The sequence below is a fragment of the Pan paniscus genome, chromosome 3 (assembly GCF_029289425.2).
Source record: "Pan paniscus chromosome 3, NHGRI_mPanPan1-v2.0_pri, whole genome shotgun sequence".
NCBI lineage: Eukaryota > Metazoa > Chordata > Mammalia > Primates > Hominidae > Pan > Pan paniscus.
In genome coordinates, this window is record NC_073252.2 from 91657680 (window position 1) to 91682222 (window position 24543).

General features: G+C 35.4%; 1 protein-coding gene across 5 annotated transcripts in view; it reads left to right on the forward strand.

Annotated features, from left to right (window-relative positions):
- GRID2 (glutamate ionotropic receptor delta type subunit 2) overlaps positions 1 to 24543 on the forward strand; it is a 1507251-nt gene that overhangs the window by 1328774 nt on the left and 153934 nt on the right. For all 5 annotated transcript variants that reach the window (XM_034958923.3, XM_055111628.2, XM_003829901.5 and 2 more), the window contains one exon: positions 592 to 758. In XM_034958923.3, the coding sequence (XP_034814814.1) occupies positions 592 to 758 (167 nt within the window). The remainder of the gene's footprint in view (positions 1 to 591; positions 759 to 24543) is intronic.

Below are 24543 nucleotides of genomic sequence, written 5' to 3' on the forward strand. Positions count from 1 at the left end.
GGCCGAGGCGGGCGGATTACGAGGTCAGGAGATTGAGACCATCCTGGCTAACACGGTGAAACCCCAGCTCTACTAAAAATACAAAAAATTAGCGGGGCGCGGTGGTGGGCGCCTGTAGTCCCAGCTACTCGGGAGGTTGAGGCAGGAGAATGGCGTGAACCCGGGAGGTGGAGCTTGCAGTGAGCGGAGATCGCGCCCCTGCACTCCAGCCTGGGCGACAGAGCAAGACTCCGTCTCAGAAAAAACAAAACAAAACAAAACAAAAATAAAGCGCAACAACTGTTTACATAGCATATGTACATTGTATTAGCTATCATAAGTAATCTAGACATGATTTAAGTATACTGGAGGATGTGTAGAGATTATATGCAAATACTATGCCATTTTATATAAGGACTTGAGCATCCCTGGATTTTGGTATCCACAGGGGTTCTGAAATCAATCCCCAACAGATACTGAAGGATGATTATATGTTCTATTATTTTTAGCATAATTAAATATATACCAATGTAATGTTTTTCATCCTGTCTATGTAAATTAAAATTCCAACTTTAAACCCTATTTCTTCTTTTGTTCTTCATTTTTTCACAGGTAAAATATGGAAATTATGCTTTCGTATGGGATGCAGCTGTATTGGAATATGTGGCTATCAATGACCCAGATTGTTCCTTTTACACCATTGGAAATACTGTTGCTGATCGGGGATATGGAATTGCATTACAACATGGCAGTCCTTACCGAGATGTTTTTTCACAAAGGTAAGATTTGTGTATGACCAAATAAGGGGAGAGATGAAATTTAGACAAAGAATATCCATTTGGTTACCCGATCTGGTTTATTACATTTTGTTTCCTTTGTTAGGAGAAGCACAATAAACAACAACAACAAAAAAGATAGTTACAAGTAGTTGTTCAATAAGACACTCATTACCGAAAACATGAAGTATTGTTTTTTCCATAAGTAGCGGGAAAAATAATGCTACATATAACTGGTTTTACTCTCAAAAAATTGACATGGAAAAGAAAGTAGGTGTGTTAGTAATTTCTATTAGAATTAAACTAGTAGTCTAGTCTGAATTTTTAGCAACAAATGTCACAGAGTTAAGAAAATGAATTCATTCTAAGGATACAAAAGCATAACATAAACTTCAGGACCAAGTTAAAGCTCTGATGGACTGAAGCAGATAATGACAGGGATATTTCCACCTGAATTTTTCAAAGGAAATGGTTAAGATTTTGGAGTTCCCCGCTTAACATCAAAGTATATGTGAGATTTTGTCATGGAAATCAAGGAGATAACTTATTGAGACATTATATCCATTTTCAAATCAGAATTTCTATGATGAAGGAGTTGTTTACAATGGAAGATTTTTAAATATATATTTTAGATTAACAATGCATATGAAAAACTTGGGCCTGAAAGGAGTGCACAAAGATTACTGCATTTCATTATATCTCCTACCAAACAAGCTTGGACCTAAGACAGATTAATATCTTCCACATAGAAGTATATCCATTTTATACTGAAAGTACATTTTGTTTATTTTCTAGATTTTCTTCTACCTATTCTCTAGAATCTAATGACAGTCCAAGAGGGCAGTTCCAGATAGTACTAAGGCCCTAAATTTCAAACAACTTGAGTTATATTTCTCCAAATTTTAGGATAACAAAAAATCCAGGCATTTTGTGTGTATTTTTTTTTAAAAGAACTAAAAATCAGTAGTTCACAATTTATGTCATAACTCTTCCATTAGCAAACCATAAAAATCTAAACCTCTCTCATGACATGCAAAATGAAGTTAGATTAATTCTAAGGTCCTGTACTAGTCAGCTTTTCTGTGTAGCAAACAACTCTAAAGTATAAGTGATTTAGAAAAGTTACTTCTCATTCATGAAACAAGGCTGTAATTTGGTTGTGTTATGCTTCAAGCTGTGGGTCAACTGCAGGCCTACTCTGTGCAAGCTTCTCATTCCAAGGCCCAGGCTGAAGAAGCCGACCTAACAGGGACATGCTGTTCTCATTGCAAAGAGCATTTGTAAAGAGGCTGGCAGAAACCTGCAGTGCCTCCTGTGTTTCTTGCTTGGATGTGGCATATGTTCCTTCTGCCCACAGATCACAAACCAAAGCAAGTCTCATGGCCAAGCCCAAAATCAATAGAGTGGGTAAATGTACCCCACATATAGGGAAGGAAGGAGTAAAGGATTATGAATAGGCTGGATGCAGTGGTTCACACGTGTAATCTCAGCACTTTGGGAGGCCAAGGCAGGTGGATCACTTGAGGCCGGGAGTTTGAGACCAGCCTGGCCAACATGGAGAAACCCCATCTCTACTAAAAATACAAAAATTATCCAGGTGTGGTGGTGCATGCCTGTAATCCCAGCTACTTGGGAGGCTGAGGCATGAGAATCGCTTGAGCCTGGGAGGTGGAGGTTATAGTGAGCCGAAAGTGAAATACATATGCATTAACTGGGAAGCAAAATACTAAATAATAATCAATCAAAATACATTTATTGACGAGCAAATTCTAAGAGGAACAAACTACAAAAATCAATTATGCCATAGGGGATCCGTCTGTAAAGCACTTGGCATCTAGTTGGAGATACAAGACCCATGCACAAGAAACAAAGAACAATATAGACATTTCTATAAATGTGTGTTGATATATATGTATATAATATCAGTATTATTTATTTATATTATTTTAAATTGTGTAGTTAAGGTATTGAAATAATTGAACAGCATACAGAGTAGTTAAGCAAAGGAAAATGAGTGAAAGCTCTCCAGAGAAGGTAAGCCTGGAACTTGACCTTGATGGGGCAAGGGGAAATACGGAGAAGGAACAAATAGAAGAGACCCTTCTAAGGGAAGAAACACACCACTGCTTTTAATTTAGTTGTGAGGATGGAAAAGCATAATAGAATGAAAAGGGATCCAGGGTTTCATGGTAAAAGACCAGCAGAAATGTTTAATGCATCCTTAACATTACAGAGCTAGTTGAGAAAAGGATTATTGATTATTGATTAGTTATGGTTAATTGGCTTTTTCATTACTAAAGATGTTCTTGCTTTTCAGACTTGATTTTCTGGCTTTTTTTTTTTTTTTGAGACATTGTTTCGCTCTTGTCACCCAGGCTGGAGTGCAGTGGTGCGATCTCGGCTCACTGCAACCTCCCCATCCCGGGTTCAAGCGATTCTCCTGCTTCAACCTCCCAAGTAGCTGGGATTACACATGCACGCCACCATACCCAGCTAATTTTTTGTATTTTTAGTAGAGATGGGGTTTTGCCATATTGGGCAGGCTGATCTTGAACTCCTGATATCAGGTGATCCGCCCGCCTCAGCCTCCCAAAGTGTTGGGATTACAGGCATGAGCCACCGCGCCCAGCGATTTTCTGGATTTTTTATGTAAAAAATAATGCATGAACGTAATAGTAATTAAAGAAATGTTTAATAAATCACACCAAATGTTGCATTTCTTATTAGCCCTGCAGTGCTTTACCTGTCAGAGATTTTAATTCTCAGAAAATGTACTCTAGTGAACTGCTAAAAAGTAATATTAAGCATTAAGCATTATTTTTCCTTTGTTTGATATGCAGTACAGATGTTGGCAGTTTAAATTGTTTCTTTCTGTGGAGTTTCTTGGTAATGACACCCTGCATCCTGATTCCCTGGACATATGGAGAAAAGGAGAGCCAGGAAAGAAGCAGGACCTGGCGATCATCAGTGTGCCAGCTCCTGTCTTTATACACATGTGCCACATTAATTTATCACCCAAAACCTCTCGCTAAATTCAGAAAATATTTGCATTTGTTCCATTTTTTTATAGCCATAAGGAAAAAGAGATCTTCCCTTTCTGTTAACTGATTTTAAAAATTATAAAGATCATCAAATTTAACCATTTTAGTACACTGTGGTCAGTATGTTTTATACATCAGCATCCGGGGCCATTGATATTACATATTACTATTGTGATTATTTTCACTGAAAATATAGTATACTAGGTGATTTTTAATAATTCAATATTACTTTTTCAGGTGACTATATTTCTATAACACAACTTCTAAAATATTAAGTTACTTTAATATGTAATAAATATTAGTATGTAAAATAAAAAATATATAGTGATACAGTAACTACATTTATTATCTGCTACCTGCCAGACGTCTTATATGTTTATATATTTCATAGGCACTTTAGAACAATCATATGAGGCATTGCACATTTGTTCATTATAGCATTGCTTATTAGTGCATGACTGCTATGCTACAAGTACATACACTGAGTGGATGAGTCTGCACCTGGACAAGCATCAAATTCAGGTTCGGAGACATGGGTTATATCAATACACTCACATGTATGATTGTATGTGAGCGAACACACATTGGAATGACTTCAAGGAACCAGTAAGTGCTAGAATTTATATAACCATATAAATGGCTAGAAGAGTTTTGCTTCCTTTTGTGTCCTTTCTGCACATAAACTAGATAACTTGGCAGCAGAAGTTAAAGTCAGTCTTTTTTTTTGGTCATCAGATGTGTGCGTGAGTGTGGTAAGTAAGGCTTGCAGTGAATTCTCTACCTGACACGATTTGTCATCAGATGTTTTATGTGGTTCTCATCTTGTAACTTCTTAGTTTAAAAACATTTAGTCATATGTTGTCTCATTAAAGGCATTCAAGAATGAAGAAAACTGAATTTTTCGGGTTGACTTCATTGTGCAATAAATAAAGTTAACTCCAGTGTTGACTTCAGAATCTTAACAATGCAGAAAGCTAAAAAGATAACCAAAAAGTATGAGCTCAAGTCTATTCTCAAATCTTAAGTGGATATTGGGAAAAATTCATTAGTTTAATTTTATAGTTCATCCATAAAGAGGTCACATTTTGCTTATTGGCTTCTAGACCCTAAACTTGGGATATAGAACTACCCAAAGTCACAAAAACAATTACGTGTTCCAAGTTGCATGGAGAATAATTTTTCTTAGATTCATGATAGTGACACATATATAAACAGTTGTTCAAACTAATCGCAGAATTTGAGAATTTTTAGAAATGGAATTAACAGTAGCTATCCCCTTTCTGACAGGGATGAAAGTAGTCCACAGGAATAAACAACTTGCTTAGAATCACAAAAAAAAGCAATAAAATTGGAAAAAATTCAAAATTTCTGATTTCATATCCAGTTTTCTGGTCACTATACATTCTGTCTTCCCTTATATTTCTTCTAAAAGCATATAAGAATAATGTCAAGCTTATATTCTTATATTGTCCTTACTATATGCTAGACTCTCAGCTACTACACATAATAACCCGTGAGGTAAATACTGTTGCTGTCCTAATTGTACAGATACAGAAACTGAGACATCATGAAGTAAAGTAACTTGTGCAAGTTCAGGAAGCTGTCGATTATTAGAGCTGAGACTCAAACCCAGAGTCTGGCTCCAAAAACTGGGTCTCTTAACCATTCTGCTATACTGCTTTTCACAAAAATGACACACACTTTTAACAAGTGTGTTTCAAATAAACACTTAGGGATTCTCTTTCTTTTTTTTTTTTTATTATACTTTAAGTTCTAGGGTACATGTGCACAACGTGCAGGTTTGTTACATATGTATACATGTGCCATGTTGGTGTGCTGCACCCATTAACTCATCATTTATATTAGGTATATCTCCTAATGCTATCCCTCCCCACTCCCCGACCCTATGACAGGCCCTGGTGTGTGATGCTCCCCTTCCCGTGTCCAAGTGTTCTCATTGTTCAATTCCCACCTATGAGTGAGAACATGCGGTGTTTGGTTTTTTGTCTTTGCAATAGTTTGCTGAGAATGATGGTTTCCACCTTCATCTATGTCCCTACAAAGGACATGAACTCATCCTTTTTTATGGCTGCATAGTATTCCATGGTGTGTATGTGCCACATTTTCTTAATCCAGTCTATCATTGTTGGACATTTGGCTTGGTTCCAAGTCTTTGCTATTGTGAATAGTGCCACAGTAAATATACGTGTGCATGTGTCTTTATAGCAGCATGATTTACAATCCTTTGGGTATATACCCAGTAATGGGATTGCTGGGTCAAATGGTATTTCTAGTTCTAGATCCCTGAGGAATCGCCACACTGTCTTCCACAATGATTGTACTAGTTTACAGTCCCACCAACAGTGTAAAAGTGTTCCTATTTCTCCACATCCTCTCCAGTACCTGTTGTTTCCTGACTTTTTAATGATGGCCATTCTAACTGCTGTGAGATGGTATCTCATTGTAGTTTTGATTTGCATTTCTCTGATGGGCAGTGATGATGAGCATTTTTTCATGTCTCTTTTGGCTGCATAAAAGTCTTCTTTTGAGAAGTGTCTGTTCATATCCTTCACCCACTTTTTGATGAGGTTGTTTGTTTTTTCCTTGTAAGTTTGTTTGAGTTCTTTGTAGATTCTGGATATTAGGCCTTTGTCAGACGAGTAGATTGCAAAAATTTTCTCCCATTTTGTAGGTTGCCTGTTCACTCTGGTGGTAGTTTCTTTTGCTGTGCAGAAGCTCTTTAGTTTAATGAGATCCCATTTGTCAGTTTTGGCTTTTGTTGCCATTGCTTTTGGTGTTTTAGATATGAAGTCCTTGCCCAGGCCTACGTCCTGAATGGTATTGCCTAGGTTTTCTTCTAGGGTTTTTATGGTTTTAGGTCTAACATTGAAGTCTTTAATCCATCTTGAATGAATTTTTGTATAAGGTGTGAGGAAGGGATCCAGTTTCAGCTTTTTCCATATGGCTAGCCAGTTTTCCCAGCACCATTTATTAAATAGGGAATCCTTTCTCCATTTCTTGTTTTTGTCAGGTTTGTCAAAGATCAGCTGGTTGTAGATGTGTGGTATTATTTCTGAGGGCTCTGTTCTGTTCCATTGGTCTATATCTCTGTTTTGGTACCAGTACCATGCTGTTTTGGTTACTGTAGCCTTGTAGTGTAGTTTGAAGTCAGATAGTGTGATGCCTCCAGCTTTGTTCTTTTTGCTTAATATTGTCTTGGCAATGCGGGCTCTTTTTTGGTTCCATATGAACTTTCAAGTAGTTTTTTCCAATTCTGTGAAGAAAGTCATTGGTAGCTTGATGCGGATGGCATTGAATGTATAAATTACCTTGGGCAGTATGGCCATTTTCACGATGTTGATTCTTCCTATCCATGAGCATGGAATGTTCTTCCATTTGTTTGTGTCCTCTTTTATTTTGTTGAGCAGTAGTTTGTAGTTCTCCTTGAAGAGGTCCTTCACATCCCTTGTAAGTTGGATTCCTAGGTATTTTATTCTCTTTGAAGCCATTGTGAATGGGAGTTCACTCATGATTTGGCTCTCTGTTTGTCTTTTATTGGTGTATAAGATCTCTTTCTATCTCTCTCTCTCTACACATGCATGCATGCATGCACACACATAGACACACAAAGAGTAGAACAAATCACAATCCTTGGTACTTCACAATACTCTCATAATGGGTCCATAAATAGCTACTTTTATTCATTTATTTGATTAGTTTTATACTCCTTAGTTGTAGTCTTTTTTCCTATAAACTATTAGAATATTTAATTTAATATTATAACTATAAGAATTTTTTTCCTAGTAACTATTAGAATATTTAGTGCTTTACTTTGTATTTTTACAAGTAAAAATACAAATTATTCAAAAAATTATTCAAAAAGAGAACATTAGATCTTTTTACCTCCCTCTATCTTGATACTTCTTACACTTTACCTCTTGCTTCCTACCTCCTGTTGGAAAGCTCCTGAGCTCCTTGAGTTCACACATGTGTTTGTACATCTCTAGTGCCCACTTTCTTGTTTAGCATGCAGTAAGCGTTCAATAATTATTTCATACATGAATAAAAGATCTACTTAACTTTTTGGCTAAAGATCAGCCCATTTACTTACAACCAGATAAACCTCTGTGCATTTCGCTTGCTTGATAATTTCTAAAGTCTTCCTTCTTATCATAATTATTTTTTTCTTTCTTGGTTTCTATAATTTTTCATCCAACCAATAAAAAAGCTAAGAAAAAAAATCTAAGAAGAAAAAGAAAACAAACACAGTACCTGCCTAGCCTTCTTTCCAACTCCCTGCTGTAATAATTTTTATGCTTTCATTCCCACAAGGAAAGTAAAAAACATTCCTTTAACTTGAAAGCATAATCCTAATCCTTTAATACCCCAATTGGAATGGGGTGCTTTCCAAGCATTCTGTTCACCATTCAGCAAGGGGAAAAAAGCAGCCCCCATTGATTGCCCACTTAGTAGCTCCAGGATTGGTCAACAAATGGCTTAAGCTCTGTATTCAGCTGGTTAAAAGAATCTCTCAGAAAGGTACATAAAACCAGAAGTTAAACAGTTAACTGGCTTCCCTTTAGAGATGCAAAATATAAACTAGCCCCAAGCTCTGAGAGCAGAAGTGACATTATTGAGACACATTTGTAAACATTAAGCAATATCAAAGTATACATTAAACTATATAGTATAGACAATACTTGCAGGAAAATTTTTAAGGAAAACAAAATCAGTGAAGGTTAGAATAAAAATGGTTACTAGACTTGAGCAGGGAGAATTCAAAAATAAATAAAATTTGGATATGAGAGCAGGTGCAGGTAAAATACTCAGGAAAACATGAGAAATTCACATAAATAAAAACAGCCATCATGTGTTGAAAGGATGATGAGAAGGAACAACTTCACTGGAAATAATATTAGTCGAGGGATTTAGGTAGAGAAACTAAAATTGAATGTGATAGACTATCAACAGCTGCTAGTTATAAAGCATCTACTACACTAAACACTTGATATGTTTCATATAATGCTTGCCACAACTCTGTGCATTGCATTTCATAAATTTGAGGAAACTGAGCCTCAGACTTAAATATCTTGCCAAATTCACACAACTAATAACAAACAGATCTAGGCCTCAGGTTGAAGCTCGTGTCCTTATGCAGCACCATCCACCAGCTTTGTGGGGCTCTGAGAAGAGAAATATCTGTACAGAGGAGGATTTGAGGAGTCTGAGGTGTTAGGTTAGCTTTTAATTGAAGAAGGCCATTTGCAAGTATTCTAGCTGGGAAGCAGTAAGAATACTACAAAAGAATTAGGAAAAGGGATTAGAAAAAAAGATAAGTTTGGAGAAGGGATAGGGAGAACTTGGTGAAAAATCAAAGAAGTGCATAAAATCCAGGACCCTGAACAAGAAAGGCTATGCAGATTTAAATGGCCGCAAACAGCCCCCTCTTTTCTCCTACTTCTTCCAGCTGTCTTACTTCTCCTTCTTGGTCATCTATTACAAGTTTGCATCAGCTGTATTTCATCATTTTTAGAAAGGCAGTGATTATCTATTTTAATTATGATCATTTACTACCCGGTAAATAAATAATTATTTCTAAGAACCATACAACCTACAGGTTTCTATTCTGTTGTTGCTCACATCACAGTAACATGTTCCTATTGGTATTGTTCTTCTCTCTCACAATACATCAGACTTTTTTTAATTTATATATATATGTTTTATTTAATTTTATGTGTGTATATATATACCACTAACATCAGCTGGTTTCATTGTATCCACATTTTCTGTTCCAGATCAAGAAAACAAGATAATTAAGATGGGCAGATAATTAAGAAAGGAGAACATTTGAAGAGTCTCAAAATAAAAGCTAGAAAGAGGACACTGAAGGTTCACTCTCAAAGGGAGACAGGAGTAGGATGCTATAATAATATATCTATTATATATATTTATACATATATTTTTGCTTTAAAAGAATAACATTTTATGCTATAAGATGTGAAAGGAAATTGTTTTCTTTTCTCATATAATACACATCTATTTAGATAAGGACTAGCCTCTGGAATCCATACAAAGGAATATGCTATTCCTATTTCAGAGCAACCTCCTCTTTAAAACATCTGTTTTGAATTGAGGATTTTTAACTTAAAGAACTTCAATAAACAAGAAAAATGAGTAAGCTTTTGTCTATCATTCTTTTTCTGTTTCCTGAATCCTTGTGGAGCTACTTTTATGACGGATATCCTATGAGTTTTAGCAAGCACCCTGACTGCTACTTCTAGTGGAGAATCCAAATAATTTACATTTATTTTAGAGTTTAGTCTAAATAGATGACAGAATAAGTATAGTTAGTGATATTTCCAGTATGTGAATTTTTCAAAAATATTTATGGGCTCCATATGATTTGAGATTAGTTTTATTAGTCATGCCAAACTGTAGCCAAATTTTAAACAATTATACATGTTTACTCTCAAGAAGCATATAGCATTCTCACTGCTAAGCACAAACCTAGACATCAAACAGCAACCCCATGGGGTAGATTTTTAAGTGATACAAATTTCCATTCTTCTTGCACTACATCATACAGCATTCGGGGAACACTATATTCAAGATGCAACAGTACCCTTAATGAACAAGCATCTTTATTAGATTTTTCTGGGATAAGTCCTGAGCTACAGGGAAGATAAATGACTAGTGCAAGGTGCAAGGCAGTATTTCAGCTGGATAATAAGCCCATGATGCTGGACCAAGCTGCTTTTCAAGCAGCAAGTCTGATTAGCCTTTTTACAAATAAGATTTGTGCTGTTTCTAGATCTCAGTAAATATTGTTTATTCAGAAACCCATTGGTTTACAAAAAGCATAGTTATTTTACTGATATAATCTAGGTGTTACTAAAGGCTTTTTAACAAAATATTCCAGAACTTAAAACCACACATTTGCACTGCACTTGAAAATACACACACACACATGCGCACACACACACACGCACACACACACATACTCTCCAGAGTAATATATAAGACTCTCTCCAAAACTCTTTTGTTCCCTTATAGTTAAATCACATTTTTAACATTCAAAACACTCATTCTACTCAACAAACATAACGTCAAGACACTTTTTACTGTTTGAAAAATTCAGTCTACTTTTAAAAGGAAAATTTGATGTCATCAAAAATAATCAAAGAACATGCTACTTTTTCATAGGTCCTTAAAATATTGTAAACATAGTGACATCATGGGAATAAACATGTGGGCTTACATAATAATTATGTCTATAGAGGAAACAATCATAGATTTTGAGCACTGAGTGAGCCTTTGGCATGCATTTAGATAACTCTCTAATTTTTCAAATGTGAAACCAAGAAGGGAAGTGGGGTGCCCTGCCCAGAGTATAACCCTTGGTTAAAACCATGTCCTGGAGACCACTAGTCCAGGCTCCCAGTCCAGTGTCCCATCCCCTGCCCTGTTCTGCCAGTTCCTTTTGTTTAAAAAAGTCAGTTTTTATCCCTAAAATTTACCAGTAAAATATATGTTTTCACAAACATAGTCATGTCAATATATTACATAAAAGAGCAGGAATATTCATTAGGAAATACTTTCAACAGGGTCACAAACATAACTAGAACATCTGTTTAAAAATTGTCATTACTTCATAGACACAAGAAAATGTAGCACAAAGATGAATAGAGTGCTTTGGAATGTGTTCTCTAACTTATAAAGAAACTATGCTGTAGACTAAAATAGTAGTTGACATTCATTGAAAACTCACCAGGTGCCAAGTATCACTATAAAGGCCCTAACTATGTTAAATAATTTAATTCTCACAATAAGCTTGTGAGGTAAATATTATTATTAGCTTTATTTTATAGAAGAGGAAACTAAATCACAGAAATGATTTGAAATTTTCCAAAATCATAAAACTGATAAGTGACAAAGCCAGGCTTTGAACCCATGCTGTCAAAGACAATACTATCCTGGCTCATATTCCCACAAGTCTGAGAACATGCACCAATGCTGGAAAAGGATAATAAGGATCTAAATTGTCTTCATGACTGCCGACATGGCTGTCTTCCTTCATATTAAAATGCTGTTGGGCATTTTAGTTTAAATGAAATGCAGAATATTTTCAGAAACTTAAATGGTATGCCAATAACAAAGGGTCCTCCATTACAGGGAGGGAGAGATCCATCTGAAATTGAAGCTGTCTTGCATCAGCTGACCAGAAGTAAATATATTGAAAATTGAAAGCTATGGGACGATACTGAAATATTTTCCCTTCCTCTCATCTTCTTTTGCTACAAGTTAGTTTAAGACTCTACTTAATTAAAACTTTAATTCTTCCTTCATGGAAGTTTTAATTCATCATTACATTTTAATTGGTGGAATTCGTAATTGCCTCTTATCTATCTCATTTCATAGTTCTTTGAGCAGCTCAAATAAACTAACATCATAATTGGTCAGACAGTCTACTCACATGTTAAACGTTTACTAATATGAAACAGAATCTGATACTTCTAGACATGAATTATTGCTAAGATAAAAATATAAGAATTTTTATATGGAATAAGAGTCATTATTCCATATAGCCCAGGTAAGTCTAACATAAGCTCTAACGATTTCTGTCTTTGTGAACGTAGTTCTCTGTTTTAATACCAATTTCAAATAGAGAAATATGTACCTCAATGTGTTCATTTACTTTTTTTCATAATAATCCATTCTGCTTCTGTCATTTTATAAAGCTCTTTATTTTTTAAATGTTAGTAACTAATGAAAATGATCAAAATCAACATGTTTTTATTTTGTATGTTGCTGCCTAAGAAAACATATTTAAAACTTGCATCTTAATGATATTTTTACCAATGTTCCACGAGCATGGGATATGGCATGACAGAAAGGAACTGGCACGCTAAAAAAAATCGTGAGATTTCTACTCTGTAAGGTTTTTAATCTTTATCCAAAATAGTGGTTTTGATAGTAAAATTTTTGTTCTGATGATTTTTCTCAATTTTCTGTGTATTTTCCATTAATGAACCAAGATCCCTTTAGTACTCCCTAAAAAAACCATCGTGGCCCTTCTAGGGAGCCTCTTATATTCCTGGTGCTAATCAGCATGAATTTTACTAGTATTAATTTCCTCTTTTCTGCATGTTTTTAGCAAGTGCAGAAATTTGCCAAACAAATTACTTCTTAACCAGAATGTATTCAGTAAAATGACCCAAAATCATTCATTAAGGTAGATGAGAAAATAGACTGGGACTCAGAGGCTGTAAATATCAGACCAGCCTGACTCAATTTAGGACAAGGGGGATCATTGAAGGGTTTAGTAAAGCCTAGCCATAATCAGAAGCATGCTTTTTGATCAGTTTGAAAAAAAAATATGCAATGAAATGAAAGGAATTGACTAGATGAGAGAGTACCAGATAGGAGGCCATGCTGTATCTATAATGTCTCCAACAAGGCAGAGATTTGTGTCTGTTTTATTCAGAGATGTATTCCAAAGCGCCTGGAAGAAAGCCTAATACATAATAGCTGTTTGATAAATATTAGCTGAGTGAAAAAATTCATGAATGAATGACCCAGGCAAAGTCAAAGGCCTGACCTGGAGTGAAGGCAAAAGAAATGAAAGGGAAGGAAAAGATATTGTGAACTTAGTGTTGAGCATCAAATGGACACAGAAATCAACGGAAAGAGGGGAGCAAAATCATTTTGAAATCTTTAGCCTCACTGGCTGAGAGATCAAGAAGTCATTAACAAAATAGAAGCCAGAAGAGGAAACTGGTTTGAGAGTGAAAGTGCTAATTTTGGTCTAGGTATGTTGAACTTGGGGCACCAGAGGATGATATACCCATATAAGGAAATGTAGGGAATATGACAAAGAAATGACAAAGTAGGGTGGGAATTTGAGAGAGAGGCTGGAGGGATGGTTATTGACTTGGGCAAACTCTCCATTAAAACAGTAAAAGCCAAAGATAGCCAATGGAAAGGGCATAGAGATAAAAAGAAAAAGGTTGAGGCAAAAATGTGTTTTCAAATGTCTCTTTTTTGCATTCCTATTCTTTCCATTCCATGGTCACAAACCTAATTAAATCTCTTAGCACATCATGTTGCCTGTCTCCTGGATACCTGGGTCATCCCTTTCTCTCCAGACTATTCACATCTAATACATTCTGTGGACCTCACCTTATGACCAGCCTTACCATAAGGCTTCTATAGAAAATTCAGCTCTTTATTAAATTTCCATATTTTATCTTCCCTGTACCACTGATGTCACATTTTTGTTAATTAATCATTTCTTGTGTTCATACTTGACATTTCAAATATATTCTAAATTCTTAGCTTGCAAAGAATTACAAAATCTATCTTACACTTCCTTTTTCATCTTCCATAATAAAGTAGGTGTTCAATGAATTTTTGTTAATAATATTTGAGGGGGAAAGAAGACAATCCTATCATCACTATGACTACTAAGGCAAGCAGTTTACTAGAGATTAGAATTCATGTTTATTCATTCAATCAGTAAATATTTATTGAGCAATTACTCAGTGCTTGAAACTCTTTGATTTATCTAGAGATAAAGCAGTGAACAAGACTGACAAGATTATTACTTTCCTGAAGCTTACATTTTACTAGCAAGTCAGAGGAAGACACAGACAATAAATAAGAAAACAAAATAAATGGGATAATTTTATATTGGAAAATTTGCCTTAAAGAAAATATAACTGGGACAGAGAATAAAGGTAGATCAGCATGGGGGTGGGACACAGAAGACTATCCAAAGGACGGAACATTTTATTACAACCTCAAATGGAAATTTTGGAGGAAGAATATCCAATGCATAAGAAGCAACAGATATAAAAGCCCTGCATTGGGAACCAGCTGGGAATGTTTAAGGAATGACTAGGAGGCCAATGTTGACTCAAAGAGAGGGAACAAACAAGGCAGTCATATAAAAGGAGATTAAAGAGTTAGTTGGGCCCAGATATACAATAGAACCTTGAAAAACATAGTAAAGACTTAAGAGTTTTTTCTAATAGCAAAGACAAGCCATTGGAAATTTTTAAAGAAGCATTTTTTACCTCTGGCTCTTAAAGTAGAGAAAGATATATGGTGAGAAGGAGAGAGTGCAGCAGAGGCAGTGAGCAAGAGTGAATGTAGTAAGAGAAGTTAGGAAGCCAGTGCAGTAATCCAGGAGAGAGAGGGTGATGACTCAGTCTAGGGTGGTGTAATTGAGATGTGAAAGTGGCAGCTACAGGTCTCTCATAGCTGTGAAACTGATAGGACTGGAAACTGTTTGGATGTTATATGATGGGTGAGGTAAAGAGAGAAATCAGGAAAAGCTTATTTTCTGAACAAATAAATGGATGATGGTATCATTAACTGAACTGGTCAAGCATGAACCCAAAGTAGGTTAACAAACAAGGGAAATTAATACCTCGGCTTTGGGTTTAGTAAGCTTGAGATTTTTATTAGACAGATTAATCTAAGTTATAACAGATGTATAAATGTGAAATTCAGGAGAAAACAAAATAAATAAAAATTACAATTTGAAAGGTAGAAGGTACTTATGAAAGATTTCTGTTTTAGATGAAGGACTTTGAGCTTGATGATGTTAGAGATTAGTAGTTATTAAGGGATGCTTAAATGATCTGAGAGATACACTGAAGTGGGTGGGAAGAGAATCGAAGAAGAAAAAGATAGGCACCTTTTTATAAAATTCCTAAATTCTAGGAATTAGAATGGCAAATGACTTCATTATATGCTTTTGACTGTAAGAAAGGAAATCTGAAATCAAATGTTCCTAAGAAATTTATCTCACATAGCGACATATTTAATGATAGAATGGGCTCCATGATTGCTCAATTCAGAGGTTCAACAGGACAATGTTCTCAAGAACCGAAGTTCTTTTCACCTCTATACTCATCCATCCATGGTGAGTGAGACAAAACTGTCCTCAGGCAGACCTGCCTTGTGACAGAAGTGTCCTGTCCACAGGGACAGAGGTAATATAGTTCCTTGTTCTCATTCAGGAGAAATCTCCCCTCTCAAGCAGAAACAGATTAATATAACTCTGTCTCTTCAGCTTTATTAGTTCATCTTAGGTCATATGTTTACCCAAATCAGTTCATCTTCTTAGGTCACAGGTTTACCACAGACTGAGCAGATCCACACAAGAATATATACTGATGGCTTAGACTGTGTATCTAATGGGATGGAAGAAACGTTGGAAGGTATACTATACTATACCATACCTATACTATCACATTCCCTACAACTAATTTAAAGAATTGACAGATAATAGAGAATATAAGGAACAAATGAAAAAGAATTAACACCCACAATAAAATAGCTATCATTTATTGTACATTTATTAAGTGCCAGCTACTTTTCTAAAGTTTTTACATGGACTAACTCCTTTAGTCCTTATAACACCCCAGAAGAGCTGCTATTATCATTTCATTTTATAGTCAAGGACACTGACACATAGAGTAGCTACTCAAGTTATAGTTAATAAATGGCTGAGCTAGGATTTGAATCCAGACAAATCTGACTTCAGCTGTCATGGCCTTAACCAGTTTGCTCTAGTTAAATGAAAATAGAAAGAGGGATGATACCATAAACTCAACTGGAAAATTATAAACAGGAACATGAGAAGGGGGATTGTATGGGAAGGAAGAGTATGATATTGGTTTAGCTATGTTGAATTTGTAATGACATCAAGAAGTCTGAAAACTGTGGAACGTATGAGACAGAAGGTTGGGTAAGATGGAGGACAGAAATATAGATTTAGGATTTATCAATAAAAAGTAAAATGGGGAAGAATCAAGAGAAACTATGTGCAGAGAAAAAGGAACAAAGCCCCCAAGGACTGATATTAAAGGAAAAAGAGGAAGAGGCTTTAGTAAAGAAATGACTAGAAACATGCCTTATAAGTAATGACAGCAAACTATGAAATCTGTACATCCTCAAGACCTTGAGCAATTTCTTTACAAAGCCATTGTTGAAGGGCTATTTCTTAAATGAGAGAATAAACAGCTGCTATAGACCGCTTCGGCTCATCCTGTGTTTCCTCACTCTAACACAATGGTTCTCCATTTTTAGCCAAGCATCAGGATCACCTGAACTGTCTGTTAAAACGCATTTCTGGGCTCCAGCCCCAGAGGTTCTGGTTTAGCAGGCATGTATAATTTTTTATTTCTAACAAGTTCCAGGTGATGCTATGCTGCTGATCTAGATCTAGTCCACATTTTGAGAACCACTCTTGTAATACATGGTCTTTGACTTCTTTGCTCTTATTCTCTCCCTTGTATCTTTTTCTTGCTTCTTTATTCTCTTTTTTTTTACCATGTTTTTTGGATTTCATATGCAAACACATACAGTTGCTACTACTCTACATTATTTTATTTAATTCTTGCAAAACATCACTGAGAGAATGATTATTGTGCCTGTCTTATAGATTATAAAGCAAAGCTTAGCACAAAGGATAGATACTTTAATACTGAATCAATAAACCTAAATTATACAACAGACTAACATTCTAATTTCTTTTTGAACTAATATTCCCCAATTCCACTTATTTCCTTTCTTCTACTTGATCAACCATGATATCATCTTCAACAACCAAAATCATTTTTTAACGGCTATTTTGACCATATCACATAATTTTTAAAATCGTTCTGTGCTTTTTGTTCCTTTTGCCTGTATAGAATCCTTCTTATTGATCAACTCATTTCTCTAACTTGGCCTAATGTCTCAAACAGTGCTTTGCCTATAGGAAATCAACAACATGATGTTAACTAATGCATTGGGTAGCAGTCTTTCAGACTTTCACCTAAGCCAATATCCTACTTGGCCACTCTCCTTATCCCAGTAAAGTTTCATTTATTTTTTTCTTTTATTAACATAGTAATTATTTGACAATAAAAACTTTGCCTTTTATAGTCATTAAAGCTTGTTTGGTTTTCATGGAGGGTGAAGAAGAACTTACTAAGAAAAGTTTTTTTCACTTAAAGAAGGAAAACAAGTCTCCTACTATATTCCCAAGTCTATACTCCTAGTATTTTCTCCCTGCATCACACCATAAAGTCTATAGGTCTCTTGATAACTTAAAATCACAGAACCATAAACTCAAAACTAAGAGTGATATTTTATCATCTGTTTCAAAGCCATCGTTATCCAGGTCACTGTGAGGAAATGAAGTCTCCAAGAGGAGAGATGAATGGGCCAGAGTCATTCAGGTATAGCCTGACAGAGTTAGAGTTACAGAAAATCCCAGATTTCCCTATTATCAGTCTTGTGCAATTCTTTCTGTCACATAACTTTATAACTCCAAAATCCTAGTCCATCTCCAAAACATTATGATGTTCAGAATGTGACTAGCTACATAGGTTTTGAATCAGGCGCTATGAAGATAAAAAAAGAAAAACAGAATAAATAAAAAGAATCCTACAAGGTTCCTCCCCCAGCTCACCTAGTATATGCCTTTCCCCACCACCACCTCCCTGACCCAGCCCCCCATCTGCATTCCAAGTCACTAGGGTACTCTTGGTGCCTGCTTCTGTGAGGGCCTTGATTCCTAGGTTCACACTTCCTCTGGTTAACTCCTGCTCAATTTCCTATCTCACTTTAAATAGCCTGTCCCTAAGGTGAAATCCAGCCACCTTTATTGCCAACTTCCAATGCCTTTCCATAGACAGAAAGCAGCCCTAAGGATATGTTCCAAAATTCACTGGAAAGTGGGGGAAAAAAATAAGGACAAAATCATCAGATGTTAGCTCAATTACCTCAATTAAAAGAACTGTCTTTTTTTCTGAGATTATATCCTTTTTATATTTGGGGAATTATATGTTATTTTATTTATGAAAAAGCATAGATTTTTTAAAAAATACCTCAATGAAATAAAAGTTGAGCAACCTCTGTCAATCCCTCCAACTTTTTTTCCTGAAATTTGAAAGTCTTGGAATGCATATCCCTTACTCAAAATTACTGTGCAAAGATTCAGTCTAGAAAAAGGGGCACAAAAATAAGAAATGTGCAACCAACTTTCTGTACAAGACCCTCTGTTTTAATTCCTTTTTAAAGCAACCCAGTGCTTGTATAGTGGTGTGTGAAACACAGGAGTTTCTAAGCAAATGCTCTTTAGATTCCTTACACTTAAAAAAAGTCCTTTGGGATGTTTTATGCAGAATGCTATGTCCTAGTTTAAATCTAAGAACTCTTTTGACCTTCAATGCATGTAGAAAAATGTAAAAAATAAATGAGAAAAGTAGCCTGTTCAAAGAAAAGCTTTAAAAAAATTCTCCAAGCGGAGCCTCTCCCTGTTATCATTGATTAAAATAAGAAGGGGAACAAACTGAAAGGTTTGAAAGGAGTTGTCCCTTAAAATATTTTATACACATACTGCAAAACAATATTCATTCTGAAAACAAAGGCTTCTAGACTCAGTTTACTGAATGTGAAATGATCAGACTCTTCTTATTCAGATGTGAAGGTGACCATTTGAGGTCTCAAATAGCCATTGTAACCACCCTGCACAAAATCATTTCTCTGAAAACTGGCTACCTCTAGGACACAGATTCTGCATCACCTCACAAAAGATGGTAGTGAAATCCCTTTAGGAAATATTTAAATAATGAGCCAATTCATACTCCCTTCAGAGTTTCTCATATCTTTTGCCAACACTGAAAATCCATCTTATCCCTCACAGCAAACAACCACTTCATGTGTTTCCTACGGGTTAGACTGTTCCATTTCCTTTCCACCAAAGATGACCTTGTGTACAGGACCAGTTTTGCAGGCAGCACAAGAGAGTTATTCTTTCAATAACATAGGATTTAAAATTCAGGACAGCTAAATTTCACGGGAAGAGCTCCAAAAGGATGTGGTCACTTGGTGGAACATATACTGTACACAGCTGATAGGCTTCACAATGAAACACCTGGTAAAGCGCATCTTTGAATCCTTAAGCTTCCCTTTCTTCTGCGTCTTTACACTTTGGAAATCCATGAAGCTGCTGTTAGGCAGAGCATTTAATGGGGATCTTGCATCACCTCAATATTCCCATTTGTATGCCTATTTTGATGCAGTCACACTACGACTCTAATATGAAAAATAACTTTTAAAAGGCAATGAAAATATAAGTCAACCTAAAAGGAACATATATACTGAAACTGGTAGATTCAGCCATGCATTATGCTTAATATGTTTCAAGTTAACATGAACTTGTTTGAAAACAGATAGAAAAACATATATACAAACTAGCAGTGTTTCATCCCATTTAACAAGTATTTGTTAACCACCTACTAAATGCCAGACACTATGGTAGGCTGTGGAGCTATAGCTTTGAACTATACACAACCCCAGCCTCCAAACCTCTTGCTCTCTAGAAGGAAAGGTGAACAAGTGAATGAGCTATTTTCTGTTTGGTGTGATAGGTGTTTTGGGACCACAGGGAAGCAGTGTAGACCTCAGATGAAAATTATCAGGAAAGCTTCCTAGTGGAATTGATACTGGAAAGATTATTTAAAGAACAATTGATGTTGGTTAATGTTATGGGCTAAATTTTGAAGTCCTAACCTCCAGTACCTCAGAATGTTACTATATTTGAATACAGGGTCTTAAAATGTAATTAAGGTTTAAAAAAGTCACTGGGGCATGCCCTATCTAATATGACTTGTGTCTTTATAAGAAGAGGTTAGAATACAGACATGCACAGAGGGAAGACCACGTGAAGACACAAGGAGAAGACAGCCATCTATAAAGTAAGCAAGATATCTCATAAGAAATCAACCCTGCCAGCACCTTGATCTCAGACTTCGGCCTCCAGAACTGTGAGAAAATTAATACAGTCATGTACCACATAATGACGTTTTGGTCGATGACAGACTGCATATAAAACAATGGTTCCATAAGATTATAATACTGCATTTTTCTTGTAACTTTTCTATGTTTAGACACACAAATACCTATCATTGTGTTACAATTGCCCACAGTATTCTGTATAGTAACATGCAGTAGAGGTTTGAACCCAGGAGCAATAGGCTATATCATATAGCCTAGGTGTGTAGTAGGCTATACGGTCTAGGTTTGTGTAACTACACTCCATAATGTTCATACCATGACAAAAATCACCTAAAGATACATTTTTCAGAACACATCCTTGTCATTAAGCAACACATGACTATGTCTCTTGTTCAAGCCAACCAGTCCATGGTGCTTGATTATGGCAGCCCTGGCAAATTAATACAGTCGATGAATGACAGTAAATGCAGTAAATACTAAAAAAAAAAAAAAAAAAAAAAAAAGAACTGGAACAAGGGTCACCACTTCGAATGGAGTATTAATCAGGAATATTGATCAGGAAGTGGCAGCAAATGAGCCTGGGAAGATACACAAAGGACATGGGGACTTCTTAGCTTCATTGAGAAGGGCCTGAGATGCCTGGCTAGAGTTCAGACTCAATCCTGAGCATGAAGGGGTGCCACCAGAGGTTTTTAAGTGAGATTGAACATAAAAAGCTTACATTTTATAAAAGTCACTCTGGCTGCAGTGTTGATTATTAGTTGTCTGAGAGCAAGACTCTTGGAAGCTGGGAGACCAGTCAGAAATTTAATCTAGATGAGAGATGATACCAACCTAAAATACAGTGAAAATGGGGGGAAAAAGTTTGGAAAAGTAAATTTGAGTTATAATAAAGGAACAATGTGAGAACAAAGTTGTTAGAACAATCTCTGAGCCTCCTCCACGCTGTCACATTTCCACCCCTGTGCTTAGTCTTCTCATAATAGCCATATTTGTAAGAGAAGGCAAATTCCGTTTTTATTAGTTAATATATTTGGCAACTTCTCCTAAGGCACCTGCCAACTCCAGTGTATCTCAGGCTTTTACTCTTGAACTCTGAAACCCGAGAATGCTAAATTAATTCACACTTCTAAGAAGAACATGGATTGAGGCACATTCTATAATACCTATATTTAAACACTTCCCCGAAGTGTGCTATTTTGCATGTGTGAAAATTGCCAACACAACATTCACAAACCCTCTTAACTTGCATCTCCAGCCTTGACGTCCCTGAAGAAGAATAAACTGCCTTCTAAATATAGTTAGCTAAGAGAAAAGATTAGGAAAGGAGGAGTAGAGGAAGGAGTGGAAATGGGGGGAAAGAAAAGAGATTTTTACCACCCACTAGTTTGACTGTTTAGTCAATCTCTTTGTCTCAACAACCTACTTTTAGTGCATGAAAGATGTGGTTACTCTCTGAGACGAGAGTATAATCTCTGCTGGAAGGTATACATAGTCAGCGTGTCTGATTTTCTTAGGAGCTCTACCTTTGGACAAGCAGGAGTTAGCAAGAAGTATATAAAGTCAGTGAGTCTCACACGTGGGAAAACTTTATTTGCCATCTATGCAATGTTCAAATATTAGAAGGATTTATTTTTATTATCCTTTTCTTCAAAGCACTCCATTTTAAATGTCAGTAAGCTTTTCAACAATAAAGATAGATTTCAGCAAATTGCCAGTCAAGGTTTTTCTTTTATTTCCTGGGTGTTTCTTAGTAAGTGGACTTATTGTAGCCCAGATGTCTGTCAGTCTAGTGGCCAGCCTTTTCATATCCACGATCATTTTCTCTCATCATATTTCCCAACTACCCTTTACTGCATTTATCTTCTTCTTAAACCATGTGTGACTTTCTATACCATAAAATTTTTAAGGGAACATCACTTCATTTTGCTTCCAGTAGAAGCCCAGGCACAAAGAGAAATGATAAAACTCTGGCCCCTGCTTTATTCATAAAACACTTTGCAGAGTGCATTTAGTAATTTGCCATTGTAACCACTGGCACTAAGAGCTTTCAGGGCCGAGTTCTGATGCTGTATTTAGTTCATACTTTGACTGCTCAGCTAAAACTTCCATTTGTATGCATTTATTCTGCTTCACACATTATGTTATCAGTCACTTGCAATATTTCAAAGTCACAGCAGGCTTTTTCTGACACACATTTGTCAGAATGAACTGCCTTGATTGCTATTATTACAGACTACAGTGCCTGAGTAAGGGGAAAAAAAACTTATGTAGTACCGGAATATTGAAACTGCCTAATAAAACAATAGATACAAGAGAATGAAAATAGAATAAATGCATATAAATGGATGCTTTAAAAGACCAACAAAAGGTAGGATTACAAAATAGACATATAGAACCCAAAAACCCATTCGAAAAAAGGATTGGAAATTTTTTGAAAATGATAAGGAGCTGAATGAGAAAATTCCACTGCCCCAATGTCAGTGAATAAGTGAGTATCACATACTTCCTTTCCAGTAACCAGGGATTTAAGTAGACTCTGCTAATGGATGCTGTCATTGAGAGAAATTTTAGCATGAAATCCCCTACTGAACAACAATAAAAACACATGCTTTGACCAAAAATAATAAAAACTATGAGGAACTAATTAGAAATCCAGATCCTTTATCATTCTTGATAAACTACTGAGCATGTAATCTGAAAGAAGACCTGTGCCCCATTTGGCTGCTCTTTTCTCTACCTTTTGATCTTACCCATACTTCAGAACTGAACACCAGATAAGTACCATAGAAATCCACTTGGGAATCAGGGAATTTCTCTGCCGATAGGGATGGCCCTTCCTTAGGATGCCTCAAATTTCAAGACTTGCATAAAGCATAAGATAAGAAAATTAAATAAGACATAATAATTAGTTTTTAAACCTCTTATCAAAAGTAAATTAAAAAAATACAAAAATCTAAAACATTTTCATTAATGCCACAGATCAGTAGAACAGAAAAATCTAAGCTGTGTTGCTCTTGTCTTTGGGGCAATTATATAACTTTATGAATTTGCTTCACTTCATATGTTTCTCAACATATTTTCCTAAAGTAATATTCAAGAAATTATGCTGGACATGAAAAATCTCTAACAGATCCACTGTTTGGAAAATCATTTCTTTTTTAAAAAAAAAAAGAAAGTTATGATGAAGAGTAATTATCAAAACTGGAAGAAATTATAAAGTAAGAAAATTGTAAAAGCCGAAAGATAGGTCATCTACTTGCTTACTCTATTTCTAGAAATAAGATTTAATTCTTTCTAAAGATGTTGTGTTTAATCTGAATGTTATTAAGTCCCCAAATTAAGGGTGACTCTTTTATTTCTGTTTGAATCTTTATAACAAAATATTAAAATTACATTTGGAAAACTTTAGGCAGTTTAAATTGTTCTAAATCCCTCATTGTCTCACCTACTCATTGTCTTGGAACTTCTTACAAATATTAATGGCTTTTTGATGCATATTGATTCTTTATGTAACATATGACTAATAGCATAACTCTAGATGTACACTCAGAAAAGTCATTACAGTGATATATACACCAATGGGATTCAGAAAGCATTTTTTAATTTAAAAAATACCTTCATTAGCATAGTTTTCAAATTCGTAAACAAGTTTTATATTAAAAGCAATACCTTGTTGAATATTAAAATGCTGAGATACTTAAAAGAACTCAAAAGTTATGCAATATATATCATAAAAACATTATATATATATAAATGTATCTTCAGTACATCAAGGCAAGTTTAAAACATTAACAATTTTATTAAAATATCCATTTTATTTTATAATAGTAAAAATAATTGATTCTAGGAGTCAATTATTTTTTCTGAGAAAAAAATAATTGTTTACTGGAGTCAGTAGTCATTCTACTAAAGTGTTTCTATTTAATGTATTAGAACAGATAAATGTA